The 23763-nt window shown below is 45.3% G+C and overlaps 1 protein-coding gene across 13 annotated transcripts in view; it reads left to right on the top strand.

Annotated features, from left to right (window-relative positions):
- The window catches only part of ENPP2 (ectonucleotide pyrophosphatase/phosphodiesterase 2), a 379835-nt gene that overhangs the window by 342508 nt on the left and 13564 nt on the right, over window positions 1-23763 (top strand). For all 13 annotated transcript variants that reach the window (XM_030218400.1, XM_030218486.1, XM_030218477.1 and 10 more), the window contains 2 exons: window positions 2196-2331; window positions 16707-16784. In XM_030218400.1, the coding sequence (XP_030074260.1) occupies window positions 2196-2331; window positions 16707-16784 (214 nt within the window). The remainder of the gene's footprint in view (window positions 1-2195; window positions 2332-16706; window positions 16785-23763) is intronic.

Below are 23763 nucleotides of genomic sequence, written 5' to 3'. Positions count from 1 at the left end.
ACGCGCCTACAATTAGCGCATGCGCTAACTGTGTAGGTGCCTATAGGGATATTATAGGCGCGTACATGGTTAACGCGTGTTAAAAATGCGGTTTAGTAAACAGGGCCCTAAGTGTTTAATGATATATCAGGGAGTTAATTGTTTTTATACTAACTCTTCTCAGAGGCTACTGCTATTCCTTGCGACTCTGGGCAACTTACTTAACCCTCCATTGCCCCAGGTACAAAATAAGCACCTGTATATAATATGTAAACCACTTTGTAACCACAGAAAGGCGGTATATCAAATCCCAGCCCTTTCGCATTTCCCTTTTCTGCCAGATAAATAGAAGCTTGTGTTTTGACATGTTCAGATTCTATTTTATTTTTTGTGGATAATTTCCCTTTCTTTGTATCCTCTTATTATAGTTTTCTTTGATATAGGGATGGCCAACTCAAGTTTGCTTCCCCAGACACCTATAGGAGCCCTTTTTCCTAAAGCTTAACTTGCGCTAATAGAATCAGAACGTGCTAAATGTTAAGATGCCCATAGGTATAAAATGGGCTTCTTAGCATTTGGCGCATGCCAATTCCTTTAACACGTTCTAAGCTTTAGTAAAAGGCCCTTGCAGAGTGTTTGCCATTTCCTCATAATGTGGTGTATGACTTCAGACTGTTACTTTAGAAATGTGTATTTGATGATGTTATTTTGAATTATTTCCTTTAAATTATAATGGAAATTTGCCAGTTTTTATTGCTTAAGCCGGGTGTACTTCAGATTGGAACTATGTTTTATTTGCGTTATCCTTGTAAATGTGTAGTTAGGTACCAATCTGTTAAGTATGTATTTTTGAACCTTCTCACCTCACTGGTTTTCTCACAGGGAAATGGATCATGTGGGGGAGGGGGGGTTAATTTTACCCTTGTGATTATGTTCTATTTTGAATATTGGACTTTGGTAGCATATCAAGTGTAATTTATCCTATATACACATTTTTCCTGTAAAAGTGTTCCACTTTATGTAGTCTTGGATCTAGTAATGTGGACTTGAGTGTAACTTCCTTACTTGAAAACCTGATTGTTTTTCTTTTTTATTATTATTAGGATAGCTACACTTTTCTATACAAGTTGTTTACTTGGTTGTTAAAATTTAATATGGTGATAATTTTTTTTATTTTATTTTAATGGAAATGAAATAAAAATATAGTTTAAAAAGGGAAAAGAATGGTAGACTATTTTTTTTTTGTTACATTTGTACCCCACACTTTTCCCACTCATGGCAGGCTCTATGCGGCAGGCAATAGAGGGTTAAGTGACTTGCCCAGAGTCACAAGGAGCTGCCTGTGCCGGGAATCGAACTCAGTTCCTTAGTTCCCCAGGACCAAAGTCCACCACTCTAACCACTAGGCCACTCCTCTGCTTCAATTTAAATAAGCTACTGAGGTTTTGTTTTGTTAATGAAGCTAAAACAGATGTTATCAATAAATTTACAAATTATCTTCTATGCCAAGGTTTGTCACCAAATCTCCTAGCAAAGTAATATTCAAAATAATCTTGAGGCCTTTCATATTAGTTTAGTATCCCTACTGCTCCAACCCCATTAGACCCAAGGGATTTTGCAAGTTAAGCATGAGAGGAGGGCTTTTTGTGATGGGGTCTTTGGGGCAGGGGATCTTAATGGTGGTAGATGTTATGGAGACCACTGGGATGAGAGTTGTGATTCAAAGGATGTGTGGGGGAGGAATGTGATTGGGGGGCCATCAGGAGAGAGGGATATGATTCAGGAGGGGGAAGGTACAGTTCCCCATTCAAGCCTCAGCCCATTTAAGAAGTGGCTCGGGAGCATCAGGTGGTGGCTTTGTGAAAGTTTCCTGGGCACTATGAATAGCACAGCTTACTGGGTTGATTCCAAGCTGTGTTATTTATATACTGCAGGAATGACTAACCTGCAGTACTGAGTACCACTGGCTAGTCTCTCCTGCAGGAAAAAAAGGTGCAGTAAACGCCCAACTTCACACACACACACCACACACCACACACACACCACACACACACCTCTGAAGGAAGGACATTGGTACCACTCTGGTTCTTACTCCATTTGGAGTGATGTATGATACAAATATAATGTTGAAAGTTTCATCGTCTCAGCAGTTTAAAAAATAAATAAGAGACATTCAGTTTTTTATTCACATTAGGAAAACCTTATGTTTCTTTTAGGTTGAAATATCTCCTGTTCCTGAGCACTTATCCAATTGTGTGAGACTTGATCCACGCATTTCACCTGCTAACAGTCAGAGCTGTTCCGCATACAAAGGAGATAAACACATGTCCTATGGATTCCTCTTTCCACCTCGTAAGTGGTTTTTCTTTTGTTCTACTCATTCATAACCTGCCCAGTAAATTCATGTTCAAGGTGTGTAACAGCATAAAGATACAGATAGTACATAGGCGCCAACATTTCAAAATGATTGGGGGTGCCCAAAACAAAGCAAATTACCCGTCCTTGGACACTGTGAATGAGCTTGCTCAATATTGGGGGTGCTCAGCACCCACAGAGCTGGCTCTTATGCATACACAGGAGGAGTAGCCTTAATGGTTAGAGCAACAGGCTGAGAATCAGGGGAGCTTGGTTCAAATCCCACTACAGCTCCTTGTGATCTTGTGGAAGCCATTTAACCTTTTGTTGGCTCATGTACAAGTTCAGATTTTGTGCCCCTAATTTTTTTAATGTTATAGTTTTAATTGTCATGTGATATGTAAATTACTTTCATTTGGGAAGCTTCTTGCTCTGTACTCTGCTTTGCACCATTTGGTTTAAAGGCAGATTATAAATCCCTGAATAGAATATCAAGGCATTCCATACCTTTGTTCCATTGAGAGGGAAAATAGTCACACACATGTCGCTCAGATTTAGTGACTTGCTGTCCTGGAATGCTCAGTTGATGAAAAATTGTAGGTTTTAAAGCGTGGAGGGGTATAATCGAATGGAGACAACCATCTCTAAGGGCGCCCATCTCTGAGGATGTCCCCACGAAGGGGCGGGGCATCCCGTATTATAGAAACAAGATGGGCGTCCATCTCTAGTTTCAATAATGCGGTTGGGGACGCCCAAATCTCAACATTTAGGTCGACCTAAGAGATGGTCGACCTAAATGTTGAGATGGTCGACCTCGGTTTTCGCTGATAATGGAAACCGAGGACACCCATCTCAAAACGACCAAATCCAAGGCATTTGGTCATGGGAGGAGCCAGCATTCATAGTGCACTGGTCCCCCTCACATGCCGGAACACCAACCAGGCACTCTAGGGGGCACTGCAGTCACAAATTTCTTCTAGGTGCATAACTCCCTCACCTTGTGTGCTGAGCCCCCCAACCCCCCCCCCTCAAAACCCACAACTGTACAACACTACCACAGCCCTAAGGGATGAAGGGGGGCACCTACATGTGGGTACAGTGGCTTTCGGTGGGTTTTGGAGGGCTCAAATTTACCACCACAAGTGTAACAGGTAGGGGGGGATGGGCCTGGGTCCGCCTGCCTGAAGTGCACTGCACCCACTAAAAACTGCTCCAGGGACCTGCATACTGCTGTGATGGAGCTGGGTATGACATTTGAGGCTGGCATAAAGGCTGAAAAACAATGTTTTTTATTTTTTTTTGGGGGGGGGGTTGGTGACCACTGGGGGAGTAAGGGGAGGTCATCCCCCCATTCCCTCCAGTGGTCATCTGGTCAGTTCGGGCACCTTTTTGAGGCTTGGTAGTGAAAAAAAAGGGACCAAGTAAAGTCGGCCAAATGTTCGTCAGGGACGCCCTTCTTTTTTCCATTACTGGCCGAGGACGCCCATCTCTTAAGCACGCCCCCATCCCGCCTTCGGCACACTGCTGACACGTCCCCAGGAACTTTGGTTGTCCCCGCGACGGAAAGCAGTTGAGGACTAATATAACATTTCCAACAATCATCAACGAAGTCCAACAAAATAGTGTTCCGTACTATGGAACTTCCTAAAACCAGATTGAAACTCAGAAAGAACCCCCTGATTCTCAACAAAGTCAAGCAGTTGTGTTAAAACCACCTTTTCTCAAACTTTAGGTAAAAATGGCAAATTGGACATCAGTCTAAAATTACTCAGCAGACCTGTCACAGTCCACAGCTAAGATGTTTCCTCTTACAGTTTTCCATAGAAAAAATGTACTAAACTTCTGGTAGTACCTCTTTAATAGCAACATAAAATCCTTTCATTGTCAGATTCATTGTGAAGTAACACTAAATCTTATGAAGAAGCTTTTCAGAGCCTATGTAGCAAGCCTTAACAACACCAAATCTGAACACACAAATACCAATAACTGTGAATATACATAACAGCAATACTTGTCCCACTGGAAAAGACAGACAAGTCAGACTCATATAAATCCCCACACAAACCACATGCCAACAGAATCTCTCACCTTGGGTTGCATACAGAACACAGACAAACCCCTCACCAATTTCAGAATAAAGGATCAAAAATTAGAAATTGTCCTGTAGCCCAGCATCAGCCTTGCCCTTCCCTCCCCCTCCTGTAGCTTGGCATCAGCCCTGCCCTTCCTACCCCCAATAGCCCAGCATCAACCCTTCCCTCCCCCTCATATTCTGGCAACAGCCTACCCTTCCCTCCCTCCCCCATAGTCTGACATCTCCCCTACCCTTCCCAATCATCCACCTCCACCCAAAAGCCCACCAGCATGAAATATAACACATTTTTCTTTTTTAACTGGACATTGCAGAGCCCACCAGCATTAAATACAAAACTTTTATTTTCCACCTGAGCACAGGGCAGTGAAGTTTCCAGTGCAGCAATTCCAGAGACGTCTACTGACCTTTATCAGTGTGCATGTGGAGGTGCAGTGCTGGAGATTGGCCACAGGGGAGTAGGCTTCACATCAGTGCCACAACAGAGGCTACTGACACACTCCTGGAGTCTGGGGCAGGAATATTATAAGTGCCCGGATATCCCCAGCTACACAGGATGGGGCCAGCCAAGACGGCTAAGTTAAAGGCAGCACTAGCTGGTGGGGCTCCCGACTCCCTGACTTTGCCACAGGTTCGAGTCCACCCGAGTCATGCAGGATCGTTGTGATCGCCACGCATGCTGCAGGGGCAGACAAGTGACATTGAGTACAGAGGCTAGAGGAGCTGCCTGTAATAACAGATGCAGACAGCAGCCCTAAGAGCACAGAATGGACCCCCCCCCCCCCCCCCCCAATGCCCGACTCCCGAGCAGCAGCAAACAAGGCAGAAGGGTTGATAGTTTGCTTGCTGGAGGCCTGTAGCACTGATTAAAACACCAGAGCTGCAGGTCTTAGCTCAGGGGTGCTTCTCTGATTCCTACATATGGCTGAGCTAATGCGATTGGAGTACTATGGCTGAGTAGTGTGCAGCTAGCTGGCAACTGATTGGTGGATCACTGAGACAGGCCCACCCATAGCTACGCCCCTGAAAGAAGCAGAAAGGTGGATGGGAAGAATTGTGTGGAAAAAAATGTAATCCATTTTTCTAACAACCTGGTTGTGCCTTAAACGTGATAATTATATGGTTTTGTTTTTTTTCAAGAGCAGTATTTGCCATAGTGGGAACACACAAAACCTGTCTCTCCTACAATGGAATTCTTCACATCCCATTCCATTTCTAAGAATACTACATTTGCATATTGGATATCCTGAGCTTTTAGGCCTGGTTTAGAATTCTGATGATAAAGTTCAAGAAACTCTGTTCTAGTGTGTGATGGTGGAGTGCACTGCACATGAATATTTAAGTAAAATAATTCTAATAACCTTTTCAGTCAGAAATTTTTGGCACAGAAAGCCTTGTTTAAAAATTAAAAATTTCTCAAGAATTGTTAGAGTTGAATTGATTACTGAGGTTATACAGAACATTGCCAAGGTCAGCTGTTCCTTTGTCAGACTGTCATTGTCTATGGTATATGAGATAAGTAAAACTGATCACTAAGAACAAAATGCACCAGGCAATAGGACTGTCCAAGCAGTTATACGAATGTGAATCTTGGATTTATATCACAAACACCTCAGGCAACTTGAGTAATTCCACCAATGTTCCTTGAAATTCATCTGTAACAAGGGGTGGCAAGATTGGGGGGGGGGGGAGGGGAGTTGGGATGCACAATGGAGAAAGCCTAGTATGGCCGTGACCCAGTTGAGCTTTCAGGATTTCCCCAATGAATATATAAGATCTATTTGCATACAATGGAGGCAGTGCAGCAAACAGATCTTATGCTTATTCATTGGGGAAAACTTGACTGGGTTGTGGGCCTTGAGGACCGAGGTTGCTCACCACTGTGCTAAGGATAGTGCAGTGAGCATGCAAAATGCATGCAAAGTGCTTGAATAAGTAATTGTTCCCAATGTTTAAAAAAAACTGCACTGGAATTCAGCTCATTTTCTTTACTCTTCACTTAATGCTGTATATTTATGCCAGCTCAGGGCTGATGTAAAGATACAGCACAAGGGTAAAGGGTCATCTGAAGTGTGAAACTTCACATCATATGACCCCAAAGCCTTTAATCCTTTAATCCAGCTCTTCCTTATGCTTCCTACATTAAAAGCAGGAAACCGGCCAAAGAGTCGGTTGGGCCGCTGGACGAAAATGGTGTTAAAGGGGCGATCAAGGAGGACAAAGCCGTAGCGGAGAAATTAAATGAATTCTTTGCTTCGGTCTTCACCGAGGAGGATTTGGGGGGGACACCGGTGCCGGAAAGAATATTTGAAGCGGGGGAGTCGGAGAAACTAAACAAATTCTCTGTAACCTTGGAGGATGTAATGGGTCAGTTCAGCAAGCTGAAGAGTAGTAAATCACCGGGACCTGATGGTATTCATCCCAGAGTATTAATAGAACTAAAAAATTAACTTGCGGAGCTACTGTTAAAAATATGCAATCTGTCCCTAAAATCGAGTGTAGTACCGGAAGACTGGAGGGTAGCCAATGTTACTCCGATTTTTAAGAAGGGTTCCAGAGGAGATCCGGCAAATTATAGACCGGTGAGTCTGACGTCGGTGCCGGGCAAGATGGTGGAGGCTATTATTAAGAATAAAATTGCAGAGCATATACAAAAACATGGACTGATGAGACAAAGTCAGCACGGATTTAGTGAAGGGAAGTCTTGCCTCACCAATCTAATGCATTTTTTTGAGGGGGTAAGCAAACATGTGGACAATGGGGAGCCGGTTGATATTGTATATCTGGATTTTCAGAAGGCGTTTGACAAAGTGCCGCACGAAAGACTCCTGAAGAAATTGCAGAGTCATGGAATCGGAGGTAGGGTATTATTATGGATTAAGAACTGGTTGAAAGATAGGAAGCAGAGAGTAGGATTGCGTGGCCAGTATTCTCAGTGGAGGAGGGTAGTTAGTGGGGTCCCGCAGGGGTCTGTGCTGGGTCCGTTGCTTTTTAATGTATTTATAAATGACCTAGAGATGGGAATAACTAGTGAGGTAATTAAATTCGCCGATGACACAAAATTATTCAGGGTCGTCAAGTCGCAGGAGGAATGTGAACGATTACAGGAGGACCTTGCGAGACTGGGAGAATGGGCGTGCAAGTGGCAGATGAAGTTCAATGTTGACAAGTGCAAAGTGATGCATGTGGGTAAGAGGAACCCGAATTATAGCTACGTCTTGCAAGGTTCCGCGTTAGGAGTTACGGATCAAGAAAGGGATCTGGGTGTCGTCGTCGATGATACGCTGAAACCTTCTGCTCAGTGTGCTGCTGCGGCTAGGAAAGCGAATAGAATGTTGGGTGTTATTAGGAAGGGTATGGAGTCCAGGTGTGCGGATGTTATAATGCCGTTGTATCGCTCCATGGTGCGACCGCACCTGGAGTATTGTGTTCAGTACTGGTCTCCGTATCTCAAAAAAGATATAGTAGAATTGGAAAAGGTACAGCGAAGGGCGACGAAAATGATAGTGGGGATGGGACGACTTTCCTATGAAGAGAGGCTGAGAAGGCTAGGGCTTTTCAGCTTGGAGAAGAGACGGCTGAGGGGAGATATGATAGAAGTGTATAAAATAATGAGTGGAATGGATCGGGTGGATGTGAAGCGACTGTTCACGCTATCCAAAAATAATAGGACTAGAGGGCATGAGTTGAAGCTACAGTGTGGTAAATTTAAAACGAATCGGAGAAAATTTTTCTTCACCCAACGTGTAATTAGACTCTGGAATTCGTTGCCGGAGAACGTGGTACGGGCGGTTAGCTTGACGGAGTTTAAAAAGGGGTTAGATAGATTCCTAAAGGACAAGTCCATAGACCGCTATTAAATGGACTTGGAAAAATTCCGCATTTTTAGGTATAACTTGTCTGGAATGTTTTAACGTTTGGGGAGCGTGCCAGGTGCCCTTGACCTGGATTGGCCACTGTCGGTGACAGGATGCTGGGCTAGATGGACCTTTGGTCTTTCCCAGTATGGCACTACTTATGTACTTATGTACACCCCTCCTGCCACCCTCTCCAACCCCGTAACACACTCCACTGCTCCTACCTCCATACTGCCAACTTGGAAAATGGCAGTGCCTAATCCTACACAGTGCATTCTGGGAAAACCACATGGGGTCAGCCTTGCCAAATAATTGTCTTATTTGACAGACTGACCCTGTCAAAAGTGTCCCAGGATGCACCATATGGGGTAAGTGCTGCAATTTTCCAAGATGGTGGTGTGGAGGTAGGAGCAACCGGGCATAGTTACTGCTTCCCAACTTTAAAGATGAAATGGGGTTTCTTGGGGGGGGGGGGGAATCCTTTTGTTCCCCCAGGGAACTTTTGATGAGTTTGGAGGAAGGAGTGGGGAGCCCCTGGACCACCAGTGAAGTCCTTGGGGTAGGATTAGGGATCAGGAGCTCCTGGTCCACCAAGGATTTCTTGGGGGGGGGGGGGGAGAGGATAGTCTGGGGCAGCATATAGTTGTTGTTGGTGGTTGGGGACCAGGGGCCAGTGGAACACCAGGCCACCAGGGAGGTGTCTGAGGTACAGAGGTCGGCAACCAGGGGAGCTGCAAGGAGTCTGGCTTGTTTTTAATGTCTCCCGCTCACACTCTTTAACAGGAAGGAAGATATTTTACTTCTCAACACAGCAAAGAGCTGCATCTTACCACAGTAATATGCACTGTATTTTTTCCGACAGTGCATACTTTTTAACATGGTAATAATCTACATACTATTTATTTACAGCATCAGGGAGCAAAATTTTGTGGTTATACTTATGTTAGGAAACCATCAGGCTTATTTTTGAGAGAGAAGGACGCCCATCTTTCGACACACATCGGCAGATGGGCGTCCTTCTTCCAGTGTCGGCCAAATCGGCATAATTGAAAGCCAGTTTTGGGCCTCCCCAACTGCTTTCCATCGTGGGGACGACCAAAGTTCCCGGGGGTGTGTCGGCAGCGTAGCGAAGGCGGGTCTTGGGCGTGCCTAACACATGGGCGTCCTCGACCCATAATCGAAAAAAAGGGCGTCCCTGATGAACACTTGGACGACTTTACTTAGTCGTTTTTTTCTTACGACCAAGCCACGAAAAGGTGCCCGAACTGACCAGATGACCACCGGAGGGAATCAAGGATGACCTCCGCTTACTACCCCAGTGGTCACTAACCCCCCCCCCCCCCCCACCACCCTCAACAAAAATTTTTTTAAATATTTTTTGCCTGCCTCTATGCCAGCCTCAAATATCATACCCATCTCCATGACAGCAGTATGCAAGACCTGGAGCAGTTTTAGTGGGTGCAGTGCACTTCAGGCAGGCGGACCAAGGCCCATCCCCTCCCCTACCTGTTACACTTGTGGTGGTAAATGTGAGCCCTCCAAAACCCGCCAGAAACCCACTGTATCCACATCTAGGTGCCCCCCTTCACCTGTAAGGGCTGTGGTAGTGGTGTACAGTGGTGGGTAATGGGTTTTGCGGGGCTCAGCACACAAGGTAAGGGAGCTATGTACCTGGGAGCAATTTATGAAGTCCACTGCAGTGCCCCCTAGGGTGCCCGGTTGGTGTCCTGGCATGTGAGGGGGACCAGTGCATGCTGGCTCCTCCCATGACCAAATGGCTTGCATTTGGTCGTTTCTGAGATGGGCGTCCTTAGTTTCCATTATTGCCGAAAATCAGAAATGACCAAGTCTAAGGACGACCTTCTCTAGGGACAACCTAAATGTCAAGATTTGGGTGTCCCCGACAGTATTATCGAAAAGAAAGATGGACACCCATCTTTTTTTTTTAATATATTTTTTATTCACACAATAACAAGTTGTAGTTACAAAATGCAAACAACACCGCTCAATGTACAATCCGAAATCACCAATCCATATCTATATTCTACAGCTATGTCTGCCCAAAGGTCTTTGGTACAACCTGCATTGTATTTTATTAATTAGTCCCCCCCAACCATACAACCTTACACTCCATCAAATATTCCATTCCACTTCTCAACTTTCACACCATCCCTCCCCCATTCATCCCTACATACTCCTTCTCCCAATGCCCTCTCCAACTTCAGGTGAGCACATGTAAACATTCCTCCCACAGCATGGCATACCTTCGGGTCTCTGGTTTACTAGCCTTAGAATAAAGTTGCCTCTCATGTGTGCCAACCTCCCTCATTTTTATTTTCCATACCACTCCTAATGCACCCTCTGCGGCACCCCAAAACTGTAATATCGTTTTTTTAACCAACAAGAGGGAGACATATACCAACCTCCTAAATGGTTGGGTTAAGCCTTGCCTAATTAAAAGTGATTGGTCTCCAAGCAGCAGAGTTGCATAATCCCAGTCCAAGGTCTTCTGCACCACATTATTAAGCACCTGTATGGCCTCATTCCACAGCACCAGAGCCGGGCATTCTAAAAAAGAGTGCAGCAGCATCCCCCCCGCCCCTTGGCATTTAATACAGCGATCATTAACCCAGAGTCCCATCTTTGCCCCTCTTGCCCTAGATATGTGCGCCCTGTGTAAGATCTTATATTGCATCTCCTGCAATTTAGCTGCCTTAACCATTTCATAGAGTGTGGCAAACAATTTCTGGAATGTTTGTTCAGTGTAATTAGTAATCAGTTCTTCATTCCATTTGGTTGCCAATATCCTCATTTCCTCTTCCCGCCGATGTTCATTTAACACTTTGTACCAGGTTGACAAGCTATTTAATTGATATGGGATTTTAAGAAGGATCCTGTCCAATTGGCCTCATGTCCACGTTTCCCCATACTTTGTTCTTATAGTAGCCCAATAATGCCTAATTTGAAGGTATTGTAACAAGTTTTTGTTCATCTAATCCCATTGTTCCTTTACCCGGTCAAAAGTGTCCGTGTCATTTTCCAGCAATTGTCCCAAAATCCTACATCCATTGTCCCTCCAAGTAGTAAATGTCGTTCTGCCCATCCCAGGTGGGAATGCTTCATTACCCACTAGGCTCACAAAGGGTGAAACATCTGGCGTTTTCTGTTGGCGCCTCCTCCACCACCCCCAAGCTCTCCGCATGGGCCCCAAGAGCTCCCTCCTGTTAGTGATATTAATGTCACCACTAGGACTCCCGTGGATTAAATTGATAAATGACCAAGGTCTACTCCAAATCTCCATCCCCCCCTCTGGCAAGTACCTCTGCTGACCTATGATCCCCTCATAAATGAAGCGCATTAGCGCTGCTACATTATACATACGCAGGTCTGGAAGGCCTAATCCACCCCTCTCCTTCCTTAAAGAAAGTTTAACATGACTTATCCTTGCCCCTTTCCCTCTCCAAATAAAGCTCCTAATGGTTGACCGAAACAGTCGTTCTTCTTTTCTTAGCACCCATATAGGAGCTGCCTGTAAAGGGTAAAGAATTTTTGGGAGGAGAATCATTTTTACCAAAGCTACTCTGCCCATCAGAGAGAGTGGTAGGTCTTTCCATTTATCAAAAAGTTGCCTGATGCTTTCTATCTGGTTGATCACATTTTTCTTGTAGAAAAGTTTTGCATTTGTGCTAAGAAAACCCCCCAAGTATCTCATCGCTCCCTTGACTGGTGTTATAGGTAGCCCCTCCATCCCAGGGTCTCCCTCTATTCCTGACAACGGGAGTAACTCCGATTTGGCACAGTTCACTCTCAATCCCGATATGTCTCCAAACTCCCTTACTAGCTCATGGGCTCTGGGCAGGTCTCTGGGGCCATTCACCAGATACAAGAGTATATCATCGGCAAATAAGTTCAACCGAAACTCCTTATTTCGTACTTGGATTCCCTGTATCTGTGCAGCACTACGGATTTTTATAGCCAATGGCTCAATTTCCAGTAGAAAGAGGAGTGGGGAGAGGGGACACCCCTGTCTGGTGCCCCTGCCCAGGAAGAACCGTTCAGTAAGCTTCCCGTTTACCATCAGTCGGGCCATGGGGCTTCTATAGAGGGCTTCAATCCAGGATACTACCGAGCCCGATATCCCAAAGTGGCCCAAAGTCTCAAATAGGTAACGCCAGGATATGCTGTCGAAGGCCTTCTCCATATCAAGCCCGGCTATAACTTCTAGCCCCCCTTCTCCCCGAAATTTGTGGATGGCCATCAAAGCTCGCATGATATTCATAGAACCATGGCGACCCGGCACAAAGCCCACTTGGTCTTCATGAATTAGCTCGGGTAACACCTGGTTCAAATGCCTAGCCAAGATAGCTGCTAAAATCTTAACGTTTTGGTTTAGCAGAGATATTGGTCGGTATGAACCCACCTGCTCCAAATCTTTGCAGGGCTTCGGCAACAGCACTATATGCGCCACATTATGCTGTATGGTCAGCCCTCCCCCACAATTCCATTAAACCACGCCTCTAATGGTGGCGCCACTAGGTCACTTAATATTCGATAATATTCAGGGCCAAACCCACCTGGGCCTGGCGCCTTAGTAAGTTTCAGCATTTTTATACCTAGCCGTATTTCTTTCTCTGTCACAGACCCATTTAAGGAGTCCAGTTGAGCCCCCTTCAGTTGTGGTATCTGTAACCCTTGAAAGAAGGCTGCAGACTGGGCTGCATCATATTCCCGCTCCCTGTATAAAGAACTGTAATATTGAACGAACTGTTGCATAATTTGGGATTCATTGGTAAATACCTCTCCCCAAGCGTTCTTTATAGAAGAGATTAATTGCCTTTTACGTGGAGGCCTCACCAGGTTTGCCAACAGCCTACCCGCTTTACTGCCCCATTTAAACAGTTTAAAGTGCTGGTAATATATATCCCTCTCGGCTCTTGTATGCAATATATCATCAATCTGTTTTTTAAGGTGGGTTAGCTGTGCCTTATGTGTATCATTTATATTCTGCATATGTGCCCTCCTTATATGATGACACTCCTGCGAGAGTCGCAACAAATCTGCCTCTCTCTGTTTTTTCTTACCCGCCACATATGCAATGATGTGTCCCCTCATAACTACTTTAGAGGCTTCCCAGTATGTGCTAGCATTAACATCTGGCATGTTGTTATGCGCCTGATAGTCTAGCCATTTAAGGCACAGAAATTCTCTAAACTCCTTATCCTGGTAAAGATAGGGGGGGAGCCGCCACACCCTCTCACCCGGCTCTGCTGCAAAAGAAACCGCCATCAAAACTGCCGAGTGGTCGCTAAGTGCACTATCCACTATTTCTGCTTTCACAATTTTTGGGACCAGAGAAGGTGCCACCAATAAGTAGTCTAGTCTCAAATATACCTTATGTGGGTGTGAATAAAACGTATACTCCCCATCTTAAGGGTGCAAGAGCCGCCATATGTCTTCCAACCCCAGCTGAGATGTCACAAAGGGGATCCCCCTATCCTCCCAGCTACGCACCCTAGGTTTTATGGGTTTGCAGTCATTGGTGGGATCTGCTACTATGTTAAAATCCCCTCCCATTACAATCTGATAATTAGAGTAAGGTATCACTCTTGCCACAAGGTCAGAAAAGAATTTATGGGAGTATATGTTAGGCCCATATATATTACAAAGGAGAATTTGTTGTCCCCATAGCTCGCCCATGACTAATACATATCTGCCTTCTTTATCTTGGATCACTTTATGACAGTGAAATGGGATTTGTTTGTGAATTAAAATTGCCACCCCCCCTCTGCCTGGAGTTATATGCTGAGTACCCAACTTCTCCAACCCGTCCCCTCTTAAGCTTTTGATGTTCTGAAGCCGTAAGGTGGGTTTCTTGAAGGTATGCAATGTCAGCTTTTTCTTTTTTCAACCATGAGAGAATTTTAGTTCTCTTAATGGGAGAGTGTAGGCCATCCACATTAAGCGTAATGATTTTCAAACTTCCCATACCAGCAACAAGTATGCCTGATGACCTGGTTCACTGTGTGATATACCTTGCCAGTCTCCCAGCAGGACCCGCAAGGTTTTGATCGTACCAGCATCCCAAATAGATTTCATATACCTCTGCTGCTTCCACAGTTTGTTCACCTGACTCCCCTCATATCCCTGAAGTCCCATACTCCATGCACTCTCATCAGCCAGAGTCCTTCTCCAATCCCTTACCCTCCCCCTCCCATCCCCCCACACATCCAACACATCCTCATTCATACTCCCACACATTCCCCCCTCCCGCACCCCCCTCCCTCGTCCCTCCCAACCCCCTATCATATTCTTTCCCCACATCCTTCACCTACTCAGTTCAGCCAAAGAACATCCGAAGCCCCCCCTCCCCCCCACCTCTACATAAGCTGTTGTATGATAAGTATTACATATTACAGGTATATTTGCGGCAACCCATAGTACCCAAAAAAACTATAACAACTGCCCATCTCCAAACTTAAATCTATACCCAAAAACTAAGAAAAAGCTTGCCAGTTTGTAACTCGGCTGTTATATTTTCACCTCTCCCTTAATCATGTTGCATGTGCTCGCCACAACCGATCTCCCTGCTGCAGTATAGTCCAGCGTTCCAGTTCCGCGTGATCTTCCAATGTCCAGTCTTGCAAAGGGAGGGAGAAGTGCACAAAGTCAGGTCCAGCATTTCTTACCAGTCTCACTGGGGTACAGTTAGATCATACCCCCTAGTGCAGAGTAGAACCAAACAAGTAGCATATCTGCTATCTCAGGTCCACCTGGTTGCTCTATTCTGGGCCCCTAGGTCCCGATACGTCTGGCTGATTGCATTTATCCAGGTAAGCTCTTGCCGCAGCCGCGTCATTGAGCATGATAGCCTTTCCATCGACCCAGATTTTCAGCCTGGCTGGATACATTAGGGCAAATTGCACCCCCTTTTTGTAGAGCGCGGTGCAGGTGGGGGCCATGGCCTTCCGCAATGATGCCACTCGTGTCGAATAGTCATTAAATAGTAATAAGCGGCGGCCCTCATATTGTAAACCCTCCTTACCTCTGGAGGCTTTCAGTATCCTTTCCTTTGCCTGCCAGTTCACAAAATGCGTGATCGCTATGCGGGGCCTGGTGTTGTTGTCTCCCCGATTCCCGATCCGATGGGCCCTGTCGCAAGCAAAATGGCCCTGGTGTTCTTCAAGACCCAGGTGCTCAGGGATCCACTTGGAGAAAAAGTCATACAGATCCTTATCCAGCACTGTTTCGGGGAGTCCGATCACCCGCAGGTTGTTCCGTCGGGAGCGGTTCTCCTGCTCCTCGACCCGCTCCCTCATCTCCTCCAGCTCTTTTTGGAGCGCCGCCAGCTGTGTGGCGGTATTCTGGGCTTCGTCCTACCGCACAGACAGCCTGTTCTCCACAGCAGTGAGTCGTGCGGCATGAGAGTCAAATTTCTCATTGATTTCATCCACCGCTGACTGCAGTTTATTCAGTTTGTCCTCCAAAGCGGCAGAGACTGAGCGGGAGATTTCCTGCACCCAGTCCGCGTTCAACGTGGCAGGCACGCTTTGTGCTGGTCGCTGTTCCACTATCTTGCTGGGCCCGTGCTTCACAGAAGTCATCGCTTTCTTATGCGATCTCGGGGGCATACCGCCCCAGAAACCCCCTCAGTTTTCGCCTGCGATTTCTCGCTATTTAGGCAAGTCTCTTTCTCTGTTCTTCGCTGGGTATGGACCTGTAATATAATAGATTTGGGGTGGGTAGGTGCGGAGCCTCGTCTTCTCGTGGCCTCTCAAGGAGCAGGCATCACGTGACCCCCTCTGGACGCCAATCTTGTTTCAATAATATGGGTTTCCCCGCCCCTTCGCCGGGACGTCCTGCGAGGATGTCCTCAGGAAAACTTGGGCGCCCCTTTCGATTATGCCCCTCCATTGTGCTGCGCTTTAGTGCACTGCTATAACACAACAGTCACAGGGTCTTCACAGACAAGTCTCCTTACATTGCCAGTTTTCTTGAGTGGAGGAAATGGTTTAACTTGAAGAGAGACCAGAAATGTGTCAGAAGCAGGACCAAATGTTGGTCGCTACATAACGTTTAAACTTGAATGCAGAAGTAGCAGTCTTACCTTTAAATGGGCAACTTATCTGTATAAAGTTATACCACAATGTTTTACAGATAAATGTAGTCATAACTTATATAAGTTAATAGTATGACTTACATGGATAGGCTGGCTGAAAATCTGTATAAGGATACATGGATAACCTATGTAAAGCGAAAAAACCCCCTCTTCCATTATTACCAAAGAGACACTCTTATCACTGTGGGTACACTAAAGCATTAAACCTATTTTGACTTTTAACATGTTCTTGATTTTCTTAATGCATTAGAGGATTCATTTCAGAACCTATTAGGCAAATAATGTTTTTTTTTCCTTGTGTTTTCAGAATTGAGCTCTTCTGCTGATACTAGATATGATGCTTTTCTAATTACAAATGTTATTCCAGTGTATCCTGCCTTCAAAAGTAAGTGTACCATTTGTTATGCTGGCGTGCAGTGCTCTATTTGCCTTTGCAGAACCTAATTATGTAATTAGAATGATATCCAATAAATAGCAGGTAATCATGTTGTAAAGCAGTACATTTTTCTAGTATATAACTATATTGTTTTTCCATGTACCCAACATATGCATGAAGCGCTAGGTATATATTAACGTAGAGTACTGAAACAATAAAATAGATAAATATGGAAATAATTTGAACATGGAGTGGAGGCATAGGAGCCAACTTTTAATTAGATTTTGAGTGATCAAATCAGCACACATTACCATGTATGTGAAAATGACAGGTTCATGGAGACGTCTGGTCAGCATGTACAGCACAGAGATAGTGCTCACACTGGGTGGGCATGTGGCTAAAAGAAGAGCTAGGGAAGCATTGAATGTCCCACCTGTCTCTCTCCGTCACCAAGCCCAAATCATCCCCACCAATTTACTCCACTTCACTTTTCTTCTCCTCCCTTCCACCCACAGCCCATGCCAGTCAGGTCCCTTTCAGTCCAGTGTGGCCTCTTTATACCACCCACACTCAGCAGGATGATTGTAAAGGAAAATGATGTTCCTTTCCATTTCTCTCTCAATTTCAGGGTTGATACGCTCCATTTCTTTCAGCAACTCTTTCCTCTGCATCTTGGGTCCCCTCTGTCTGCTCTTCTTCCTTCCTCCCAAATCATGTCTTTCTTCCAGAACCCTTCTTCTCCTACAACCTGTTTTTGTCTCCACTTCCACAGCTCTACTCTGTCCCCATCACTCAGCCTCTCTTACCTTTCACACATTTCCAGCTCCTTGCAGCAACCGTCTCTCTTCTAATCAGTAACCAGTTTCAATTCCCTTCACTTCTTTGCAGTGCTTTTTTTGTGCCAGTACGCACCAGTACGGCATACCAGCACCTTTTTTCCCCCCGGCGAGTCCTGCACCCTTCCTGTCACTCCCCTAATTACTACTACTTCGGACTCGGCAGCGCGAACGGTACAGGGAGCGATTGAGAGAGGCTGGCAGCGTCGGAGCTTCCCTCTGCGAGTCCTGCCTATGTTGTTTCAACTTCCTGTTTCCACATAGGCAGGACTCGCAGAGGGAAGCTCTGACACTGCCAGCCTCTCTCAATCGCTGCCTGCACCGTTCGCGCTGCTGAGTCCGACGCTGGCAGGCAGTGGCGAAGGAGGACAGGCTGGGAGAAGGAGGATGGGCTGGGGGAAGAAGAATCGCTGGACATAGGGGAGGGGAGGGCAAGAGAGAGAGGAGAATCGCTGGACATTGATGGGAGGGCAGGGAAGAGAGAATTGCTGGACATCGATGGGAGGGGAGGGCAGGGAAGAGCGAATTGCTGAACATCGATGGCAGGGAAGAGAGGAGACTCGCTGGACATGGATGGGAGGGGAGGGCAGGGGAGAGAGGAGAATCGCTGGACATGGATGGGAGGGGAGGACAGGGGAGAGAGGAGAATCGCTGGACATGGAAGGGAGGGGAGGGCAGGAGAAAGAGAAGAACTGGACATGGATGGCAGGGAAGGACGGGTTAGAGAAGAATCACTGGACATAGATGGGAGGGCAGGGGAAGGAGGAGAATTACTGGACATGGATGGGAGGGGAGGTCAGGGAAGAGAGATTCGCTGGACATGAAGGGGAAGGCAGGGGAGAGAGGAAAATCGTTGGACATGGATAAGAGGGGAGGGAAGGGGAGAGAGGAGAATCGCTGAACATGGATGGCAGGGGAGGATAGGAGACAGAGGAGAAATGCTGGACATGGGAGGGGAGGGCAGGGGAGAGAGGAGACATGCTGGACATGGATGGAGGGGAGGGAAGAGAGGAGAAATGCTGGAAATAGATGGAGAGGAGAGCAGGAGATAGAGGAGAATTGCTGGACATGGATGGATAGAAGGGTTGGCGGGGAGAGAGGAGAAATGCTGGACTTGGATGGAGGAGAGGAAAGAGAGAATTATTGCTTTATATGGATACAGGGGAGGGAAGAGAGGAGAAATGCTGGACATGGATGGATGGAAGGAAGGAAAGAAAAAAGAAGAAGATGCACATGGATGGAGATGAGGGAAAGGGAAGAGAGGAGAAAAACTGCACATGGATGGAGAAAATAGGCAAAAGCTAGATCCACATTATAGCTCCTCCAGTCAATTCCACGGATGAGGACCCAGCTTTTACTTATGGATGTATGGCAAGAAATGAAGAAGAAAGGAGAAAAGTAAAGAAATAAATGGAAAGGAAGCCATGGAAACAGAGTTAAGAGAACAGATAGGGAGCAGCAGAATCAGAGACTGAGACCAGTATGGATAGAAAAACAAAGTCACCAGACAACAAAGGTAGAAAAATCATTTTATTTTCATTTTAGTGTTTGAAATATGTCCAATTTGAGAATTTACATCTGCTGTCTTATTTTGCACTGAGTATACTGGAGCTGTAACAGCTTACAGAAATTATTTTTAATGAAAAAAATCACGTTATTTTTTTCTCCTATACTAGTATAATATTTTCAATGATGTCTGTTTATATGCGGCATGGCTGGTATAAGGGGTGTGGCTAATGTGGGTGTGGCTATCGGGGGTGGGTCATATGTGAGACCTGGCCCATAATGAGTACCGGCACCTTTTTTTCTACAAAAAAAGCACTGCTTCTTTGTATCTCTATTCCTTTTCACAACTCCATTCCCAGTCTCTGCCCTTATTACCCAGCCTCTCTTCCCCTTACAACTGCTTTTTGCCCCAGGTAGAAAGGTACCTGTACATAATATGTTAACTGCTTTGGTTGTAACCACAGAAAGGTGGCATATCAAATCCCATCCCCTTTCTTTTCTGCCTCTTTCAGCCCTTCACAACATATTTCTCACAGGGAGAAACCTCTTTCAATCTCCTTCACCCCTTGCTAGACCTCTGTATTCCTCTCCCCTCAGCTCCATTCCCAGTGCATGACCCCATCATCATCCCCTCCCCCGCACATCTCCTTTCTATTTCTTCCAATCTTTTCCATCAGAATTCTCTCTCCTAGGCAGTAACCCCTTCCTATTCCTCTCCCTACAGCCCATTCACATCACACAAGCCTCTTTTCCCCATATAGCTCTGCCACTTCCAGTTCTACAGAGCATTATTCTGTCTCCCAGCCAGTACCCCTTTCAGTTCTTTTCACCCTTTCCTAGCCCTTTCTATTCCTCTCTCCACAGTGTGATTCTCAGTGCATGTCTCCATCACCCATGTCTCCTCTACTTAAAGGTCCTTTCTGCCACCTCCAGCTCTTTGCAGTTGCATTGTGTGTCCCAGCCAGTAACCCATGTCAAACTCCTTCACCCCTTCCTTGCTCATCTATTCCTCTCCCAGTGCTTTTCTGTCTTTTATTTATTTATTTTTTTTTAACCTTAACTGCTAAAACACATTAGTGTGACAACTCATGTAAAATTGTCATGTCAATAAGTTATGTGACTGAGTCTCATTTCCTTTTCTTAGTGCCCATCTGCTGCCCTCCCCATTGGCAGCTGTAGGCAGGAAGTGCCTCTAGCTATGGTTACAGCAGCTCTGTTCTCCCGCTGAAGTCCATCAGTCAGATACAACCAGCCAATAGGCTGCAAAACGGCTCGCCCTCTTCCTCCAGTACCCACTGGTTAAACATTTAACCAATAGGCTGCCTTCCTTTGCTGCTCTGCTGCATGGGGATTTCTGCGCCAAATTTAATAAAGGATATCATAAAAATATTCTATAGGAATTTTGTCTGTTCCTTCTCCCTCGCTAGTGACAAACAGATCTCCATTTAAGGGCATGTAGCACCTAAGTTTTGTTCAGAAGATGACTGACTAAAGTACCATTCCTGCTGCTGCAGAATATTAAACCAAGAGCAGGCATCTTTGACTTCTGAAGTACATTGAAGCACTAAGAGCAATTGTGGCTTTTCCTATCTGTAGTTTCTACAGCATCAGCAGCTCTGTAGGTAGCAGAATACACTTACAACATAGCTGGTGTCTAAAAAGGTTGACATAAAGTCTATCCGACTCTGGGATTTAATAAGGTCCAGCTTTCTTAGGACTCTATAAAGCATGAAGCTGCCTTGAGGAAGACCAAGGAGTTCAGGATCACATTGCACCAGGTAAAGATCCTTGAAAGGCTTTTCAGGGAGCCATGCTTTCAGCTCACTTGGCGGCTTATTAATCTATATGGTCCAGTACATGCATACAGTCTTCCAAAAAGTCTAGGTTTTCTCTCCAAGCCTCTCAAATGCAATTCACTGTTATACTAGCAGAATCAGATAGAAACATAGTAAGTGACGGCAGATGAAGATCTGAACAGTCCAGCCAATCTACCCAACAGTCTCATTCATTCTCAATTCTAGATTGCATCAACAATGAACATGATATTATATACTTGATCATAGTCTTTCTTTGTTGTTTCAGGGACATAGACCGTAGAACTCTGCTTGGCTCTAGCCTTATGTTTTAACTACTGGAGTTGCCGTCAAAGCCTATTTGAATCCATCTTCTCATTTGGGGGACACAGACTGTAAATGTCTGCCCGGCACTGTCCTCACTTTCCAAATTACTGGAGTTTCTGTCAAAGCTCTGTACAGCCCATCATAAATCGGATTGCTATATGATAGACCGTACAAGCCAGCCCAGCACCGGCCTTAGTTCATATAGCCAGAGTTGCCATCTAAGCACCACTTCACATGCAAGCACATATGTAAACCTTTAAGCTTTGTTTTTTATACTATTCATTTTTTAATTAGAGATCCTCTGTGTTCATCCCATGCCACCTTGAATTCTGCCACAGTTCTTTTCTCCACCACCTCTCTCAGGAGGGTATTCCAGGCATCAACCACCCTCTCTCTGTGAAAAAGAATTTTCTGACATTACCCTTAAGTCTATCACCCTGCAACCTCAAATCATGTCCTCTAGTTATACCTTTTTCCCTTCTCTGGAAAATATTTGTTTTTATATTAATACCTTTCAAGTATTTAAATGTCTGTATCATATCTCCCCAGACCCTCCTGTCCTCTAGGGTAAACATATTCAGGTCTTTCAGTCTCTTCTCATACGTCTTTTTGACAAAATCCCAATATCATTTTTGTCGCCTTCCTCTGGATCACTTCAAGTCTTCTTACATCTTTAGCAAGATACGGCCTCCAAAACTGAACACAATATTCCAGGTGGGGCCTCACCAATGACTTGTAGAGAGGCATTGACACCTCCTTTCTTCTGCTGGTTACACCTCTCTCTTTATTGCCTAGCATCCTTCTGTCTACAGCCACTGCCTTGTTACACTGACTTGTCACTTCAGATCCTCAGATACTATCACCCCCAAGGTGGCTATAGTTAGGGTACAGGAGCAGGGAGAATTAACGGTAAAGAAAGCCTAAAGGAAATTAGGTAATGATCAGTCCAAGAAAGAGGTAAAGAGGACAAGTAGGAAACACCATGGAGTTAAGAAGAATGAGTAAGAACCTGTGGAGGTTGGGTTCAATATTTCTTGGATCCAGAGTATAATTCTGAGATTTGACATTGGACTTGCCTCCCCACGTCCCATTCCAGCCTGTTAGAGGAGTAGGTTTCTCTTCTGTTATAGTCCAACCAGTGGTGGAGCCAGACCTGACATTTTGGGTGGGCACTATGTATATAGGTATGAGTAGTGTTTCATGGGATACTTCATGACTTAGAGTGCACTATATGATGGATTTCTAAGTAATTAGCCTGCCCAATAGCTGTCCTGCATCAACATAACCACATACTATCATACTTAAACACTGTCAACATCAAGACATTTTTGCCACCTACTGCGGAATCTGTAGCATACAGAACATAGCTAGAATGCTTCCTCTTACAGCTATCCGGAGAAAAAATATATTCAAATTTTGGTAGCAACTCAGTAATGGCAAAGATACTTTGTAAGTCTTTTACTAACAATTAGCTCATGTGATTTGCAATAGGACTCATTTTATTCCTATGGGCCCCACAGCAGAAAACATGCACTATTCATTAGTAAAAACTCCCTTTGTGAAGTAACACTAAAGCCTGCGAAGAAGCATCTTGGAGCATATGTTGCACACCTTAACACCACCAGTTCTGAGCATACAAATACCAATAACAGTACCTTTTAAAAAAGAAAGCAGTGAATATACACAACAATACATGTCCCACTGGAAAATCCAGACAATTCAGAGTCGTATTAACATAGTAACATAGTAAATGACGACAGATAAAGATCTGAACGGTCCATCCAGTCTGCCCATCAAGATAAACTCAGTTTACATGGTATATGATACTTCATGTGTATACCCGAGTTTGATTTGTCCTTGCCATTCTCGGGGCACAGACCGTAGAAGTCTGCCCAGCATTGTTCTTGTACTAAAAGTTCTGAAGCTAATATCGAAGCTCCTTAAAATTTACACTTCATCCCATCCATATCTATTCAGTTACGATCAAGGTGTACACCGTAGAATGCCCAGCACTGGTTTTGCCTCCCAATTACCGGCATTGCCACCCACTCACTGCTAAGATTCCGTAGATCCATTCCTTCTAAACAGGATTCCTTTGTGTTTATCCCACGCATGTTTGAATTCCATTACCATTTTCATCTCCACCACCTCACAAGGGAGAGCATTCCACATATCTACCACCCTTTCTGTGAAAAAAATACCTCCTGACATTACTCCTAAGTCTGCCCCCCTTCAACCTCAATTCATGTCCTCTAGTTCTACCACCTTCCCGTCTCCGGAAAAGGTTTGTTTGCGGATTAATACCTTTCAAATATTTGAACATCTATTTCTCCTTTCCTCCAAGGTATATATGTTCAGGTCGGCAAGTCTCTCCTTGTACGGTTCTGCCCTGCCCTTCTCTATTCTACCCTTATGCCTCCCTGTATCCCAGCATCAGCCCTTCCCTCCCTCCCCCCCACAATATGCCTACCTGTAACCCAGCATCAGCCCTTCCCTTTCCTTCCCTACCCCCCCCCCCCCCCCACC

Source organism: Microcaecilia unicolor, chromosome 1 (genome assembly GCF_901765095.1).
Source record: "Microcaecilia unicolor chromosome 1, aMicUni1.1, whole genome shotgun sequence".
Lineage (NCBI taxonomy): Eukaryota > Metazoa > Chordata > Amphibia > Gymnophiona > Siphonopidae > Microcaecilia > Microcaecilia unicolor.
The sequence above is the reverse complement of the archived record's forward strand: the minus strand, read 5'-3'. Positions and strand labels throughout refer to the sequence as shown.